This window comes from Chiloscyllium punctatum, chromosome 28 (assembly GCF_047496795.1).
Source record: "Chiloscyllium punctatum isolate Juve2018m chromosome 28, sChiPun1.3, whole genome shotgun sequence".
Lineage (NCBI taxonomy): Eukaryota > Metazoa > Chordata > Chondrichthyes > Orectolobiformes > Hemiscylliidae > Chiloscyllium > Chiloscyllium punctatum.
Window position 1 is genome coordinate 5,519,281 of NC_092766.1, and position 19,177 is coordinate 5,538,457.

At 53.3% G+C, this 19,177-nt stretch overlaps 1 protein-coding gene across 1 annotated transcript in view; it reads left to right on the plus strand.

The window, feature by feature from the left end:
- LOC140453866 (uncharacterized) overlaps positions 1-19,177 on the plus strand; it is a 109,191-nt gene that overhangs the window by 82,112 nt on the left and 7,902 nt on the right. Inside the window, exons 5-6 of the mRNA XM_072548727.1 lie at positions 11,417-11,534; positions 13,508-13,660. Coding sequence (XP_072404828.1) covers positions 11,417-11,534; positions 13,508-13,660 — 271 coding nt within the window. The remainder of the gene's footprint in view (positions 1-11,416; positions 11,535-13,507; positions 13,661-19,177) is intronic.

Genomic DNA, 19,177 nt, shown 5'->3' on the forward strand with positions numbered 1-19,177 from the left:
GTTTAACACTGACTGACCCCAATGTGTACAGGGCTCCCTCTGCGTACAGTTTAACACAGACTGACCCCAATGTGTACACGGCTCCCTCAGTGTACAGTTTAACACTGACTGACCCCAATATGTACACAGCTCCCTCAGTGTACAGTTTAACACTGACTGACCCCAATGTGTACACAGCTCCCTCAGTGTACAGTTTAACACTGACTGACCCCAATGTGTACACAGCTCCCTCAGTGTACAGTTTAACACAGACTGACCCCATTGTGTACACAGCTCCCTCAGTGTACAGTTTAACACAGACTGTCCCCAATGTGTACACAGCTCCCTCAGTGTACAGTTTAACACTGACTGACCCCAATGTGTACACAGCTCCCTCAGTGTACAGTTTAACACAGACTGACCCCAATGTGTACACAGCTCCCTCAGTGCACAGTTTAACACTGACTGTCCCCAATGTGTACACAGCTCCCTCAGTGTACAGTTTAACACTGACTGACCCCAATGTGTACACGGCTCCCTCAGTGTACAGTTTAACACAGACTGACCCCAATGTGTACACAGCTCCCTCAGTGTACAGTTTAACACAGACTGACCCCAATGTGTACACAGCTCCCTCAGTGCACAGTTTAACACTGACTGTCCCCAATGTGTACACAGCTCCCTCAGTGTACAGTTTAACACTGACTGACCCCAATGTGTACACAGCTCCCTCAGTGTACAGTTTAACACAGACTGACCCCAATGTGTACACAGCTCCCTCAGTGTACAGTTTAACACAGACTGACCCCAATGTGTACACAGCTCCCTCAGCGTACAGTTTAACACAGACTGACCCCAATGTGTACACAGCTCCCTCAGTGTACAGTTTAACACAGACTGACCCCAATGTGTACACGGCTCCCTCAGTGTACAGTTTAACACTGACTGACCCCAATGTGTACACAGCTCCCTCAGTGTACAGTTTAACACAGACTGACCCCAATGTGTACACGGCTCCCTCAGTGTACAGTTTAACACTGACTGACCCCAATGTGTACACAGCTCCCTCAGTGTACAGTTTAACACTGACTGACGCCAATGTGTACACGGCTCCCTCAGTGTACAGTTTAACACTGACTGTCCCCAATGTGTACACAGCTCCCTCAGTGTACAGTTTAACACTGACTGACCCCAATGTGTACACAGCTCCCTCAGTGTACAGTTTAACACAGACTGACCCCAATGTGTACACGGCTCCCTCAGTGTACAGTTTAACACTGACTGACCCCAATGTGTACACAGCTCCCTCAGTGTACAGTTTAACACTGACTGACGCCAATGTGTACACGGCTCCCTCAGTGTACAGTTTAACACTGACTGTCCCCAATGTGTACACAGCTCCCTCAGTGTACAGTTTAACACTGACTGTCCCCAATGTGTACACAGCTCCCTCAGTGTACAGTTTAACACTGACTGTCCCCAATGTGTACACAGCTCCCTCAGTGTACAGTTTAACACTGACTGACCCCAATGTGTACACAGCTCCCTCAGTGTACAGTTTAACACAGACTGACCCCAATGTGTACACAGCTCCCTCAGTGTACAGTTTAACACTGACTGACCCCAATGTGTACACAGCTCCCTCAGTGTACAGTTTAACACTGACTGACCCCAATGTGTACACAGCTCCCTCAGTGTACAGTTTAACACTGACTGACCCCAATGTGTACACAGCTCCCTCAGTGTACAGTTTAACACTGACTGACCCCAATGTGTACACAGCTCCCTCAGTGTACAGTTTAACACTGACTGACCCCAATGTGTACACAGCTCCCTCAGTGTACAGTTTAACACAGACTGACCCCAATGTGTACACAGCTCCCTCAGTGTACAGTTTAACACTGACTGACCCCAATGTGTACACAGCTCCCTCAGTGTACAGTTTAACACTGACTGACCCTAATGTGTACACAGCTCCCTCAGTGTACAGTTTAACACAGACTGACCCCAATGTGTACACAGCTCCCTCAGTGTACAGTTTAACACTGACTGACCCCAATGTGTACACAGCTCCCTCAGTGTACAGTTTAACACAGACTGACCCCAATGTGTACACAGCTCCCTCAGTGTACAGTTTAACACTGACTGACCCCAATGTGTACACAGCTCCCTCAGTGTACAGTTTAACACTGACTGACCCCAATGTGTGCACAGCTCCCTCAGTGTACAGTTTAACACAGACTGACCGCAATGTGTACACAGCTCCCTCCCTGTACAGTTTAACACAGACTGACCCCAATGTGTACACAGCTCCCTCAGTGTACAGTTTAACACTGACTGACCCCAATGTGTACACAGCTCCCTCAGTGTACAGTTTAACACTGACTGACCCCAATGTGTACACAGCTCCCTCAGTGTACAGTTTAACACAGACTGACCCCAATGTGTAAACAGCTCCCTCAGCGTACAGTTTAACACTGACTGACCCCAATGTGTACACAGCTCCCTCAGTGTACAGTTTAACACTGACTGACCCCAATGTGTACACAGCTCCCTCAACGTACAGTTTAACACAGACTGACCCCAATGTGTACACAGCTCCCTCAGTGTACAGTTTAACACTGACTGACCCCAATGTGTACACAGCTCCCTCTGCGTACAGTTTAACACTGACTGACCCCAATGTGTACACAGCTCCCTCTGCGTACAGTTTAACACAGACTGACCTCAATGTGTACACAGCTCCCTCAGTGTACAGTTTAACACTGACTGACACTAATGTTTACACAGCTCCCTCAGTGTACAGTTAAACACAGACTGACCCCAATGTGTACACAGCTCCCTCAGTGTACAGTTTAACACTGACTGTCCCCAATGTGTACACAGCTCCCTCAGTGTACAGTTTAACACAGACTGACCCCAATGTGTACACAGCTCCCTCAGTGTACAGTTTAACACTGACTGACCCCAATGTGTACACAGCTCCCTCAGTGTACAGTTTAACACTGACTGACCCCAATGTGTACACAGCTCCCTCAGTGTACAGTTTAACACTGACTGACCCCAATGTGTACACAGCTCCCTCAGTGTACAGTTTAACACTGACTGACCCCAATGTGTACACAGCTCCCTCACTGTACAGTTTAACACAGACTGATCCCAATGTGTACACAGCTCCCTCAGTATACAGTTTAACACTGACTGACCCCAATGTGTACACAGCTCCCTCAGTGTACAGTTTAACACTGACTGACCCCAATGTGTACACAGCTCCCTCCCTGTACAATTTAACACAGACTGACCCCAATGTGTACACAGCTCCCTCAGTGTACAGTTTAACACTGACTGACCCCAATGTGTACACAGCTCCCTCAGTGTACAATTTAACACAGACTGACCCCAATGTGTACACAGCTCCCTCAGTGTACAGTTTAACACAGACTGACCCCAATGTGTACACAGCTCCCTCAGTGTACAGTTTAACACTGACTGACCCCAATGTGTACACAGCTCCCTCAGTGTACAGTTTAACACAGACTGACCCCAATGTGTACACAGCTCCCTCAGTGTACAGTTTAACACTGACTGTCCCCAATGTGTACACAGCTCCCTCAGTGTACAGTTTAACACAGACTGACCCCAATGTGTACACGGCTCCCTCAGTGTACAGTTTAACACAGACTGACCCCAATGTGTACACGGCTCCCTCAGTGTACTGTTTAACACAGACTGACCCCAATGTGTACACGGCTCCCTCAGTGTACAGTTTAACACTGACTGACCCCAATGTGTACACGGCTCCCTCAGTGTACAGTTTAACACTGACTGACCCCAATGTGTACACAGCTCCCTCAGTGTACAGTTTAACACTGACTGACCCCAATGTGTACACAGCTCCCTCAGTGTACAGTTTAACACTGACTGACCCCAATGTGTACACAGCTCCCTCAGTGTACAGTTTAACACTGACTGACCCCAATGTGTACATGGCTCCCTCTGTGTACAGTTTAACACAGACTGACCCCAATGTGTACACAGCTCCCTCAGTGTACAGTTTAACACTGACTGACCCCAATGTGTACACAGCTCCCTCAGTGTACAATTTAACACAGACTGACCCCAATGTGTACACAGCTCCCTCAGTGTACAGTTTAACACTGACAGACCCCAATGTGTACACAGCTCCCTCAGCGTACAGTTTAACACAGACTGACCCCAATGTTTACACAGCTCCCTCAGTGTACAGTTTAACACTGACTGTCCCCAATGTGTACACAGCTCCCTCAGTGTACAGTTTAACACAGACTGACCACAATGTGTACACAGCTCCCTCAGTGTACAGTTTAACACTGACTGACCCCAATGTGTACACGGCTCCCTCAGTGTACAGTTTAACACTGACTGTCCCCAATGTGTACACAGCTCCCTCAGTGTACAGTTTAACACTGACTGACCCCAATGTGTACACGGCTCCCTCAGTGTACAGTTTAACACTGACTGTCCCCAATGTGTACACAGCTCCCTCAGTGTACAGTTTAACACTGACTGTCCCCAATGTGTACACAGCTCCCTCAGTGTACAGTTTAACACTGACTGTCCCCAATGTGTACACAGCTCCCTCAGTGTACAGTTTAACACTGACTGACCCCAATGTGTACACAGCTCCCTCAGTGTACAGTTTAACACTGACTGACCCCAATGTGTACACAGCTCCCTCAGTGTACAGTTTAACACAGACTGACCCCAATGTGTACACAGCTCCCTCAGTGTACAGTTTAACATTGACTGACCCCAATGTGTACACAGCTCCCTCCCTGTACAGTTTAACACAGACTGACCCCAATGTGTACACAGCTCCCTCAGTATACAGTTTAACACAGGCTGACCCCAATGTGTACACAGCTCCCTCAGTATACAGTTTAACACTGACTGACCCCAATGTGTACACAGCTCCCTCAGTGTACAGTTTAACACTGACTGACCCCAATGTGTACACAGCTTCCTCTGCGTACAGTTTAACACTGACTGACCCCAATGTGTACACAGCTCCCTCTGCGTACAGTTTAACACAGACTGACCCCAATGTGGACACAGCTCCCTCAGTGTACAGTTTAACACTGACTGACACTAATGATTACACAGCTCCCTCAGTGTACAGTTAAACACAGACTGACCCCAATGTGTACACAGCTCCCTCAGTGTACAGTTTAACACTGACTGACCCCAATGTGTACACAGCTCCCTCAGTGTACAGTTTAACACTGACTGACCCCAATGTGTACACAGCTCCCTCAGTGTACAGTTTAACACTGACTGACCCCAATGTGTGCACAGCTCCCTCAGTGTACAGTTTAACACAGACTGACCGCAATGTGTACACAGCTCCCTCAGTGTACAGTTTAACACAGACTGACCCCAATGTGTACACAGCTCCCTCAGTGTACAGTTTAACACTGACTGACCCCAATGTGTACACAGCTTCCTCTGCGTACAGTTTAACACTGACTGACCCCAATGTGTACACAGCTCCCTCTGCGTACAGTTTAACACAGACTGACCCCAATGTGTACACAGCTCCCTCTGCGTACAGTTTAACACTGACTGACCCCAATGTGTACACAGCTCCCTCTGCATACAGTTTATCACAGACTGACCCCAATGTGTACACAGCTCCCTCAGTGTACAGTTTAACACTGACTTACCCCAATGTGTACACAGCTCCCTCAGTGTACAGTTTAACACTGACTTACCCCAATGTGTACAAGGCTCCCTCAGTGTACAGTTTAACACTGACTGACCCCAATGTGTACACAGCTCCCTCAGTGTACAGTTTAACACTGACTGACCCCAATGTGTACACAGCTCCCTCAGTGTACAGTTTAACACAGACTGACCCCATTGTGTACACAGCTCCCTCAGTGTACAGTTTAACACAGACTGTCCCCAATGTGTACACAGCTCCCTCAGTGTACAGTTTAACACTGACTGACCCCAATGTGTACACAGCTCCCTCAGTGTACAGTTTAACACAGACTGACCCCAATGTGTACACAGCTCCCTCAGTGCACAGTTTAACACTGACTGTCCCCAATGTGTACACAGCTCCCTCAGTGTACAGTTTAACACTGACTGACCCCAATGTGTACACGGCTCCCTCAGTGTACAGTTTAACACAGACTGACCCCAATGTGTACACAGCTCCCTCAGTGTACAGTTTAACACTGACTGACCCCAATGTGTACAGGGCTCCCTCTGCGTACAGTTTAACACAGACTGACCCCAATGTGTACACGGCTCCCTCAGTGTACAGTTTAACACTGACTGACCCCAATATGTACACAGCTCCCTCAGTGTACAGTTTAACACTGACTGACCCCAATGTGTACACAGCTCCCTCAGTGTACAGTTTAACACTGACTGACCCCAATGTGTACACAGCTCCCTCAGTGTACAGTTTAACACAGACTGACCCCATTGTGTACACAGCTCCCTCAGTGTACAGTTTAACACAGACTGTCCCCAATGTGTACACAGCTCCCTCAGTGTACAGTTTAACACTGACTGACCCCAATGTGTACACAGCTCCCTCAGTGTACAGTTTAACACAGACTGACCCCAATGTGTACACAGCTCCCTCAGTGCACAGTTTAACACTGACTGTCCCCAATGTGTACACAGCTCCCTCAGTGTACAGTTTAACACTGACTGACCCCAATGTGTACACGGCTCCCTCAGTGTACAGTTTAACACAGACTGACCCCAATGTGTACACAGCTCCCTCAGTGTACAGTTTAACACAGACTGACCCCAATGTGTACACAGCTCCCTCAGTGCACAGTTTAACACTGACTGTCCCCAATGTGTACACAGCACCCTCAGTGTACAGTTTAACACTGACTGACCCCAATGTGTACACAGCTCCCTCAGTGTACAGTTTAACACAGACTGACCCCAATGTGTACACAGCTCCCTCAGTGTACAGTTTAACACAGACTGACCCCAATGTGTACACAGCTCCCTCAGCGTACAGTTTAACACAGACTGACCCCAATGTGTACACAGCTCCCTCAGTGTACAGTTTAACACAGACTGACCCCAATGTGTACACGGCTCCCTCAGTGTACAGTTTAACACTGACTGACCCCAATGTGTACACAGCTCCCTCAGTGTACAGTTTAACACAGACTGACCCCAATGTGTACACAGCTCCCTCAGTGTACAGTTTAACACTGACTGACCCCAATGTGTACACAGCTCCCTCAGTGTACAGTTTAACACTGACTGACCCCAATGTGTACACAGCTCCCTCAGTGTACAGTTTAACACTGACTGACGCCAATGTGTACACGGCTCCCTCAGTGTACAGTTTAACACTGACTGTCCCCAATGTGTACACAGCTCCCTCAGTGTACAGTTTAACACTGACTGTCCCCAATGTGTACACAGCTCCCTCAGTGTACAGTTTAACACTGACTGTCCCCAATGTGTACACAGCTCCCTCAGTGTACAGTTTAACACTGACTGACCCCAATGTGTCCACAGCTCCCTCAGTGTACAGTTTAACATTGACTGACCCCAATGTGTACACAGCTCCCTCCCTGTACAGTTTAACACAGACTGACCCCAATGTGTACACAGCTCCCTCAGTGTACAGTTTAACACAGGCTGACCCCAATGTGTACACAGCTCCCTCAGTATACAGTTTAACACTGACTGACCCCAATGTGTACACAGCTCCCTCAGTGTACAGTTTAACACTGACTGACCCCAATGTGTACACAGCTCCCTCAGTGTACAGTTTAACACTGACTGACCCCAATGTGTACACAGCTCCCTCTGCGTACAGTTTAACACTGACTGACCCCAATGTGTACACAGCTCCCTCTGCGTACAGTTTAACACAGACTGACCCCAATGTGTACACAGCTCCCTCAGTGTACAGTTTAACACTGACTGACACTAATGTTTACACAGCTCCCTCAGTGTACAGTTAAACACAGACTGACCCCAATGTGTACACAGCTCCCTCAGTGTACAGTTTCACACTGACTGACCCCAATGTGTACACAGCTCCCTCAGTGTACAGTTTAACACTGACTTACCCCAATGTGTACACAGCTCCCTCAGTGTACAGTTTAACACTGACTTACCCCAATGTGTACAAGGCTCCCTCAGTGTACAGTTTAACACTGACTGACCCCAATGTGTACAAGGCTCCCTCAGTGTACAGTTTAACACAGACTGACCCCAATGTGTACACGGCTCCCTCAGTGTACAGTTTAACACTGACTGACCCCAATGTGTACACAGCTCCCTCAGTGTACAGTTTAACACAGACTGACCCCAATGTGTACACAGCTCCCTCAGTGTACAGTTTAACACTGACTGACCCCAATGTGTACACAGCTCCCTCAGTGTACAGTTTAACACTGACTGACCCCAATGTGTACACAGCTCCCTCAGTATACAGTTTAACACTGACTGACCCAAATGTGTACACAGCTCCCTCAGTGTACAGTTTAACACAGACTGACCCCAATGTGTACACAGCTCCCTCAGCGTACAGTTTAACACTGACTGACCCCAATGTGTACACAGCTCCCTCAGTATACAGTTTAACACTGACTGACCCCAATGTGTACACAGCTCCCTCAGTGTACAGTTTCACACTGACTGACCCCAATGTGTACACAGCTCCCTCAGTGTACAGTTTAACACTGACTGACCCCAATGTGTACACAGATCCCTCAGTGTACAGTTTCACACTGACTGACCCCAATGTGTACACGGCTCCCTCAGTGTACAGTTTAACACTGACTGACCCCAATGTGTACACAGCTCCCTCAGTGTACAGTTTAACACAGACTGACCCCAATGTGTACACAGATCCCTCAGTGTACAGTTTCACACTGACTGACCCCAATGTGTACACGGATCCCTCAGTGTACAGTTTAACACTGACTGACCCCAATGTGTACACGGCTCCCTCAGTGTACAGTTTAACACTGACTGACCCCAATGTGTACACAGCTCCCTCAGTGTACAGTTTAACACTGACTGACCCCAATGTGTACACAGCTCCCTCAGTGTACAGTTTAACACAGACTGACCCCAATGTGTACACAGCTCCCTCAGTGTACAGTTTAACACTGACTGACCCCAATGTGTACACAGCTCCCTCCCTGTAGAGTTTAACACTGACTGACCCCAATGTGTACACAGCTCCCTCAGTGTACAGTTTAACACAGACTGACCCCAATGTGTACACAGCTCCCTCAGTATACAGTTTAACACAGGCTGACCCCAATGTGTACACAGCTCCCTCAGTATACAGTTTAACACTGACTGACTCCAATGTGTACACAGCTCCCTCAGTGTACAGTTTAACACAGACTGACCCCAATGTGTACACAGCTCCCTCAGTGTACAGTTTAACACAGACTGACCCCAATGTGTACACAGCTCCCTCAGTGTACAGTTTAACACTGACTGACCCCAATGTGTACACAGCTCCCTCAGTGTACAGTTTAACACTGACTGACACTAATGTGTACACAGCTCCCTCAGTGTACAGTTTAACACAGACTTACCCCAATGTGTACACAGCTCCCTCAGTGTACAGTTTCACACTGACTGACCCCAATGTGTACACAGCTCCCTCAGTGTACAGTTTAACACTGACTTACCCCAATGTGTACACAGCTCCCTCAGTGTACAGTTTAACACTGACTGACCCCAATGTGTACAAGGCTCCCTCTGCGTACAGTTTAACACAGACTGACCCCAATGTGTACACGGCTCCCTCAGTGTACAGTTTAACACTGACTGACCCCAATATGTACACAGCTCCCTCAGTGTACAGTTTAACACTGACTGACCCCAATGTGTACACAGCTCCCTCAGTGTACAGTTTAACACTGACTTACCCCAATGTGTACACAGCTCCCTCAGTGTACAGTTTAACACAGACTGACCCCAATGTGTACACGGCTCCCTCAGTGTACAGTTTAACACAGACTGACCCCAATGTGTACAAGGCTCCCTCTGCGTACAGTTTAACACAGACTGACCCCAATGTGTACACGGCTCCCTCAGTGTACAGTTTAACACTGACTGACCCCAATATGTACACAGCTCCCTCAGTGTACAGTTTAACACAGACTGACCCCAATGTGTACACAGCTCCCATCGTGTACAGTTTAACACTGACTTACCCCAATGTGTACACAGCTCCCTCAGTGTACAGTTTAACACAGACTGACCCCAATGTGTACACGGCTCCCTCAGTGTACAGTTTAACACAGACTGACCCCAATGTGTACACGGCTCCCTCAGTGTACAGTTTAACACAGACTGACCCCAATGTGTACACAGCTCCCTCAGTGTACAGTTTAACACAGACTGACCCCAATGTGTACACGGCTCCCTCAGTGTACAGTTTAACACAGACTGACCCCAATGTGTACACAGCTCCCTCTGTGTACAGTTTAACACAGACTGACCCCAATGTGTACACGGCTCCCTCAGTGTACAGTTTAACACTGACTGACCCCAATGTGTACACAGCTCCCTCAGTGTACAGTTTAACACTGACTTACCCCAATGTGTACACAGCTCCCTCAGTGTACAGTTTAACACTGACTTACCCCAATGTGTACACAGCTCCCTCAGTGTACAGTTTAACACTGACTGACCCCAATGTGTACACGGCTCCCTCAGTGTACAGTTTCACACTGACTGACCCCAATGTGTACACAGCTCCCTCAGTATACAGTTTAACACTGACTGACCCCAATGTGTACACGGCTCCCTCAGTGTACAGTTTAACATTGACTGACCCCAATGTGTACACAGCTCCCTCAGTGTACAGTTTAACACTGACTGACCCCAATGTGTACACAGCTCCCTCAGTGTACAGTTTAACACTGACTGACCCCAATGTGTACACAGCTCCCTCAGTGTACAGTTTAACACTGACTGACCCCAATGTGTACACAGCTCCCTCAGTGTACAGTTTAACACAGACTGACCCCAATGTGTACACAGCTCCCTCAGTGTACAGTTTAACACTGACTGACCCCAATGTGTACACAGGGGTTACAGAGTCAGCGAGGGGGTGGAGGGGGGTTACAGAGACAGGGAGGGGGTGGAGGGGGGTTACAGAGACAGGGAGGGGGTTACAGAGACAGGGAGGGGGTGGAGGGGACAGGGAGGGGGTTACAGAGACAGGGAGGGGGTTACAGAGACGGGGGGGGGTGGAGGGGGGTTACAGAGACAGGGGGGGGGTTACAGAGACAGGGAGGTGGTTACAAAGACAGGGAGGGGGTTACAGAGACAGGGAGGGGGTGGAGCGGCTGGGATCTGGGAGGTTGTGAAGGGGGTGTTTGGGATCAGCGCGTGTACAATCTGACTGTGATGGTGGATTTGTTCCTGCCAGAGGTGGATCATGGAACCGCAGTGTTGAGGAGAGAGACTCCTGTACTGTCCTGTGTCTGCAATTCTCCGCAAGGATCTGTTCCCAGGACCTCGCTGACTTCTTCTCAACTGTGGGGAAGGTAATGGGGTGGGGGGGCGGGGGGACAGTGTAGAGGGAGCTTTACCCTGTATCTAACCCCGTGCTGTCCCTGTCCCTGGGATGGTGGGGGGTACAGTGTAGAGGGAGCTTTACTCTGTATCTAACCCCGTGCTGTCCCTGTCCCTGGGATGGGGGGGGGACAGTGTAGAGGGAGCTTTACTCTGTATCTAAACCCCGTGCTGTCCCTGTCCCTGGGATGGGGGGGACAGTGTAGAGGGAGCTTTACTCTGTATCTAACCCCGTGCTGTCCCTGTCCCTGGGATGGCGGGGACAGTGTAGAGGGAGCTTTACTCTGTATCTAACCCCGTGCTGTCCCTGTCCCTGGGATAGGGGGGACAGTGTAGAGGGAGCTTTACTCTGTATCTAACCCTGACCCTGACCCTGTCCCTGGGATGGGGGGGACAGTGTAGAGGGAGCTTTACTCTGTATCTAAACCCGTGCTGTCCCTGTCCCTGGGATGGGGGGGGACAGTGTAGAGGGAGCTTTACTCTGTATCTAACCCCGTGCTGTCCCTGTCCCTGGGATGGGGGGGACAGTGTAGAGGGAGCTTTACTCTGTATCGAACCCCGTGCTGTCCCTATCCCTGGGATGGGGGGGGACAGTGTAGAGGGAGCTTTACTCTGTATCTAACCCCGTGCTGTCCCTGTCCCTGGGATGGGGGGGGACAGTGTAGAGGGAGCTTTACTCTGTATCTAACCCTGACCCTGACCCTGTCCCTGTCCCTGTCCCTGACCCTGTCCCTGACCCTGTCCCTGACCCTGACCCTGTCCCTGTCCCTGTCCCTGTCCCTGTCCCTGACCCTGCCCCTGACCCTGTCCCTGTCCCTGACCCTGACCCTGACCCTGTCCCTGTCCCTGACCCTCTCCCTGACCCTGACCCTGACCCTGACCCTGTCCCTGTCCCTGTCCCTGTCCCTGACCCTGTCCCTGACCCTGTCCCTCTCCCTGACCCTGACCCTGACCCTGACCCTGACGCTGACCCTGACCCTCTCCCTGACCCTGTCCCTGTCCCTGACCCTGTCCCTGTCCCTGTCCCTGACCCTGTCCCTGACCCTGTCCCTCTCCCTGTCCCTGACCCTCTCCCTGACCCTGACCCTCTCCCTGACCCTCTCCCTGACCCTGACCCTGACCCTGACCCTGTCCCTGACCCTCTCCCTGACCCTGTCCCTGTCCCTGTCCCTGTCCCTGACCCTCTCCCTGTCCCTGACCCTGACCCTGTCCCTGACCCTCTCCCTGTCCCTGTCCCTGACCCTGTCCCTGTCCCTGACCCTGTCCCTGACCCTCTCCCTGACCCTGTCCCTGACCCTGTCCCTGACCCTCTCCCTGACCCTCTCCCTGTCCCTGACCCCCGTCCCTGTCTCTGTCCCTGACCCCCTGTCTCTGTCCCTGACCCCCTCTCCCTGTCCCTGACCCCCTGTCCCACTCCCTGACCCCCGTCCCTGTCTCTGTCCCTCTCCCTGTCCCTGTCCCTGTCCCTCTCCCTGTCCCTGACCCTGACCCTGACCCTGTCCCTGACCCTCTCCCTGTCCCTGACCCCCTGACCCTGTCCCTGACCCTCTGTCCCTGTCCCTGTCCCTCTCCCTGACCCCCTGTCCCTCTCCCTGACCCCCTGTCCCTGTCCCTGTCCCTGACCCCCTGTCTCTGTCCCTGACCCCCTGTCCCTGTCCCTGACCCCCTGTCCCTCTCCCTGACCCCCTGTCCCTGACCCTCTCGCTGACCCCCTGTCCCTCTCCCTGACCCCCTGTCCCTGTCCCTGTCCCTGTCCCTGACCCTCTCCCTGACCCCCTGTCCCCGTCCCTGTCCCTCTCCCTGACCCCCTGACCCTCTCCCTGACCCCCTGTCCCTGTCCCTGTCCCTCTCCCTGACCCCCTGTCCCTCTCCCTGACCCCCTGTCCCTGACCCTCTCGCTGACCCCCTGTCCCTGTCCCTGACCCCCTGTCTCTGTCCCTGTCAGGTCCGCGATGTGAAGATTATATCAGACAGGAGTTCCCGACGCTCGAAGGGAATTGCTTATGTTGAATTCTATGAGATGGAGTCTGTGGCCTCAGCGATTCGTCTGTCAGGAGAGAGACTGCTCGGTGTCCCAATCATCGTCCAGGCCTCACAGGTACAGACAGGCCTGAGGGAGGGGGCACTGGGAGGGTCAGGGCTGAGGGAGGGGGCACTGGGAGGGTCAGGGCTGAGGGAGGGGGCACTGGGAGGGTCAGGGCTGAGGGAGTGGGCACTGGGAGGGTCAGGGCTGAGGGAGGGGGGACTGGGAGGGTCAGGGCTGAGGGAGGGGGGACTGGGAGGGTCAGGGCTGAGGGAGGGGGGACTGGGAGGGTCAGGGCTGAGGGAGGGGGGACTGGGAGGGTCAGGGCTGAGGGAGGGGGGACTGGGAGGGTCAGGGCTGAGGGAGTGGGCCCTGTCGGAGGGTCAGTGCTGAGGGAGTGGGCCCTGTCGGAGGGTCAGTGCTGAGGGAGTTGGCACAGTCGGAGGGTCAGTGCTGAGGGAGTGGGCACTGTCGGAGGGTCAGTGCTGAGGGAGTGCCGCACTGTCGGAGGGTCAGTGCTGAGGGAGTGCCGCACTGTCGGAGGGTCAGTGCTGAGGGAGTACCGCACTGTCGGAGGGTCAGTGCTGAGGGAGTGGGCCCTGTCGGAGGGTCAGTGCTGAGGGAGGGCCGCACTGTCGGAGGGTCAGTGCTGAGGGAGTGGGCACTGTCGGAGGGTCAGTGCTGAGGGAGTACCGCACTGTCGGAGGGTCAGTGCTGAGGGAGTGGGCACTGTCGGAGGGTCAGTGCTGAGGGAGTGGGCCCTGTCGGAGGGTCAGTGCTGAGGGAGTGGGCCCTGTCGGGGGGTCAGTGCTGAGGGAGTGGGCCCTGTCGGAGGGTCAGTGCTGAGGGAGTGGGCCCTGTCGGAGGGTCAGTGCTGAGGGAGTGGGCCCTGTCGGAGGGTCAGTGCTGAGGGAGGGGACACACTGTCGGAGGGTCAGTGCTGAGGGAGTGGGCACTGTCAGAGGGTCAGTGCTGAGGGAGTGGGCACTGTCGGAGGGTCAGTGCTGAGGGAGTGGGCCCTGTCGGAGGGTCAGTGCTGAGGGAGTGCCGCACTGTCGGAGGGTCAGTGCTGAGGGAGCGGGCACTGTCGGAGGGTCAGTGCTGAGGGAGCGGGCCCTGTCGGAGGGTCAGTGCTGAGGGAGTGGGCACTGGGAGGGTCAGGGCTGAGGGAGTGGGCACTGGGAGGGTCAGGGCTGAGGGAGGGGGGGACTGGGAGGGTCAGGGCTGAGGGAGGGGGGACTGGGAGGGTCAGGGCTGAGGGAGTGGGCCCTGTCGGAGGGTCAGTGCTGAGGGAGTGGGCCCTGTCGGAGGGTCAGTGCTGAGGGAGTTGGCACAGTCGGAGGGTCAGTGCTGAGGGAGTGCCGCACTGTCGGAGGGTCAGTGCTGAGGGAGTGCCGCACTGTCGGAGGGTCAGTGCTGAGGGAGTACCGCACTGTCGGAGGGTCAGTGCTGAGGGAGTGGGCCCTGTCGGAGGGTCAGTGCTGAGGGAGTGGGCACTGTCGGAGGGTCAGTGCTGAGGGAGTGGGCCCTGTCGGAGGGTCAGTGCTGAGGGGAGTACCGCACTGTCGGAGGGTCAGTGCTGAGGGAGTGGGCACTGTCGGAGGGTCAGTGCTGAGGGAGTGGGCCCTGTCGGAGGGTCAGTGCTGAGGGAGTGGGCCCTGTCGGAGGGTCAGTGCTGAGGGAGTGGGCCCTGTCGGAGGGTCAGTGCTGAGGGAGGGGACACACTGTCGGAGGGTCAGTGCTGAGGGGAGTGGGCACTGTCAGAGGGTCAGTGCTGAGGGAGTGGGCACTGTCGGAGGGTCAGTGCTGAGGGAGTGGGCCCTGTCGGAGGGTCAGTGCTGAGGGAGTGCCGCACTGTCGGAGGGTCAGTGCTGAGGGAGTGCCTGCTCTATACCTCCCTCTGTATCTCACTCACTGTATTTGTCCTTAAATATTGACTTGTCTGCTCTGTATCCCCCTCCATATCCTCTCTGTGTCCCACTGTACCATCCCCACCATATCCTCTGTGCCCACTGTACCACCCCCCTCCATATCCTCTCTGTGTCCCACTGTACCATCCCCCTCCATATCCTCTCTGTGTCCCACTGTACCATCCCCCCTCCATATCCTCTCTGTGTCCCACTGTATCCCCCTCCATATCCTCTCTGTGTCCCACTGTACCACCCCCCTCCATATCCTCTCTGTGTCCCACTGTACCATCCCCCACCATATCCTCTCTGTGTCCCACTGTACCATCCCCCTCCATATCCTCTCTGTGTCCCACTGTACCATCCCCCTCCATACCCTCTCTGTGTCCCACTGTACCATCCCCCTCCATATCCCCTCTGTGTCCCACTGTACCATCCCCCTCCATATCCTCTCTGTGTCCCACTGTACCATCCCCCTCCATATCCTCTCTGTGTCCCACTGTACCATCCCCCTCCATATCCTCTCTGTGTCGCACTGTACCATCCCCCTCCATATCCTCTCTGTGTCCCACTGTACCATCCCCCTCCATATCCCCTCTGTGTCCCACTGTATCATCCCCCTCCATATCCCCTCTGTGTCCCACTGTACCATCCCCCTCCATATCCTCTCTGTGTCCCTCTGTACCATCCCCCTCCATATCCTCTCTGTGTCCCACTGTACCATCCCCCTCCATATCCTCTCTGTGTCCCACTGTACCATCCCCCTCCATATCCTCTCTGTGTCCCACTGTACCATCCCCTCCATAACCTCTCTGTGTCCCACTGTATCCCTCTCCATATCCTCTCTGTGTCCCACTGTACCATCCCCCTCCATATCCTCTCTGTGTCCCACTGTACCATCCTCCTCCATATCGTCTCTGTGTCCCACTGCACCATCCCCCTCCATATCCTCCTCTGTGTTCCCACTGTACCATCCCCCTCCATATCCTCTCTGTGTCCCACTGTACCATCCCCCTCCATATCCTCTCTGTGTCCCACTGTATCATCCCCACCATATCCTCTCTGTGTCCCACTGCACCATCCCCCTCCATATCCTCTCTGTGTCCCACTGCACCATCCCCCTCCATATCCTCTCTGTGTCCCACTGTATCATCCCCTCCATATCCTCTCTGTGTCCCACTGCACCATCCCCCTCCATATCCTCTCTGTGTCCCACTGTATCATCCCCTCCGTATCCTCTCTGTGTCTCACTGTACCATCCCCCTCCATATCCTCTCTGTGTCCCACTGCACCATCCCCCTCCATATCCTCTCTGTGTCCCACTGTACCATCCTCCTCCATATCCTCTCTGTGTCCCACTGTACCATCACCCTCCATATCCTCTCTGTGTCCCACTGTACCATCCTCCTCCATATCCTCTCTGTGTCCCACTGTACCATCCCCCTCCATATCCTCTCTGTGTCCCACTGCACCATCCCCCTCCATATCCTCTCTGTGTCCCACTGTATCCCCCTCCATATCCTCTCTGTGTCCCACTGTACCATCCCCCTCCATATCCTCTCTGTGTCCCACTGTACCATTCCCCTCCATATCCTCTCTGTGTCTCACTGTATCCCCCTCCATATCCTCTCTGTGTCCCACTGTACCATCCCCCTCCATATCCCCTCTCTGTCCACTGTACCATCCCCCTCCATATCCTCTCTGTGTCCCACTGTACCATCCCCCACCATATCCTCTCTGTGTCCCACTGTACCATCCCCCTCCATATCCTCTCTGTGTCCCACTGTACCATCCCCCTCCATATCCTCTCTGTGTCCCACTGTATCCCCCTCCATATCCTGTGTCCCACTGTACCATCCCCCTCCATGTCCTCTCTGTGTCCCACTGTACCACCCCCCTCCATATCCTCTCTGTGTCCCACTGTATCCCCCTCCATATCCTCTCTGTGTCCCACTGTACCATCCCCCTCCATATCCTCTCTGTGTCTCACTGTACCATCCCCCTCCATATCCTCTCTGTGTCCCACTGTATCCCCCTCCATATCCTCTCTGTGTCCCACTGTACCATCCCCCTCCATATCCTCTCTGTGTCCCACTGTACCATCCCCCACCATATCCTCTCTGTGTCCCACTGTACCATCCCCTTCCATATCCTCTCTGTGTCCCACTGTACCATCCCCCTCCATATCCTCCTCTGTGTTCCCACTTTACCATCCCCCTCCATATCCTCTCTGTGTCCCACTGTACCATCCCCCTCCATATCCTCTCTGTGTCCCACTGTACCATCCCCCTCCATATCCTCTCTGTGTCCCACTGTACCATCCCCCTCCATATCCTCCTCTGTGTTCCCACTGTACCATCCCCCTCCATATCCTCTCTGTGTCCCACTGTACCATCCCCCTCCATATCCTCCTCTGTGTTCCCACTGTACCATCCCCCTCCATATCCTCTCTGTGTCCCACTGTACCATCCCCCTCCATATCCTCTCTGTGTCCCACTGTACCATCCCCCTCCATATCCTCTTCTGTGTTCCCACTGTACCATCCCCCTCCATATCCTCTCTGTTTCCCACTGTATCCCCCTCCATATCCTCTCTGTGTCCCACTGTACCATCCCCCTCCATATCCTCTCTGTGTCCCACTGTACCATCCCCCTCCATATCGTCTCTGTGTCCCACTGTACCATCCCCCTCCATATCCTCTCTGTGTCCCACTGTACCATCCCCCTCCATATCCTCTCTGTGTCCCACTGTACCATCCCCCTCCATATCCACTCTGTGTCCCACTGTACCATCCCCCTCCATATCCTCCTCTTTGTTCCCACTGTACCATCCCCCTCCATATCCTCTCTGTGTCCCACTGTACCATCCCCCTCCATATCCTCTCTGTGTCCCACTGTACCACCCCCCTCCATATCCTCTCTGTGTCCCACTGTATCCCCCTCCATATCCTCTCTGTGTCCCACTGTACCATCCCCCTCCATATCCTCCTCTGTGTTCCCACTGTACCATCCCCCTCCATATCCTCTCTGTTTCCCACTGTATCCCTCTCCATATCCTCTCTGTGTCCCACTGTACCATCCCCTCCATATCGTCTGTGTGTCCCACTGTATCATCCCCCTCCATATCCACTCTGTGTCCCACTGTACCATCCCCCTCCATATCGTCTGTGTGTCCCACTGTATCATCCCCCTCCATATCCTCTCTGTGTCCAACTGTACTATCCCCCTCCATATCCTCTCTGTGTCCCACTGCACCATCCCCCTCCATATCCTCTCTGTGTCCCACTGTACCATCCCCCTCCATATCCTCTCTGTGTCCCACTGTACCATCCCCCTCCATATCCTCTCTGTGTCCCACTGTATCCCCCTCCATATCCTCTCTGTGTCCCACTGTACCATCCCCCTCCATATCCCCTCTCTGTCCCACTGTACCATCCCCTCCATATCCTCTCTGTTTCCCACTGTATCCCTCTCCATATCCTCTCTGTGTCCCACTGTACCATCCCCCTCCATATCCTCTCTGTGTCCCACTGAACCATCCCCCACCATATCCTCTCTGTGTCCCACTGTACCATCCTCCTCCATATCCCCTCTGTGTCCCACTGTACCATCCCCCTCCATATCCTCTCTGTGTCTAACTGTACCATCCCCCACCATATCCTCTCTGTGTCCCACTGTATCATCCC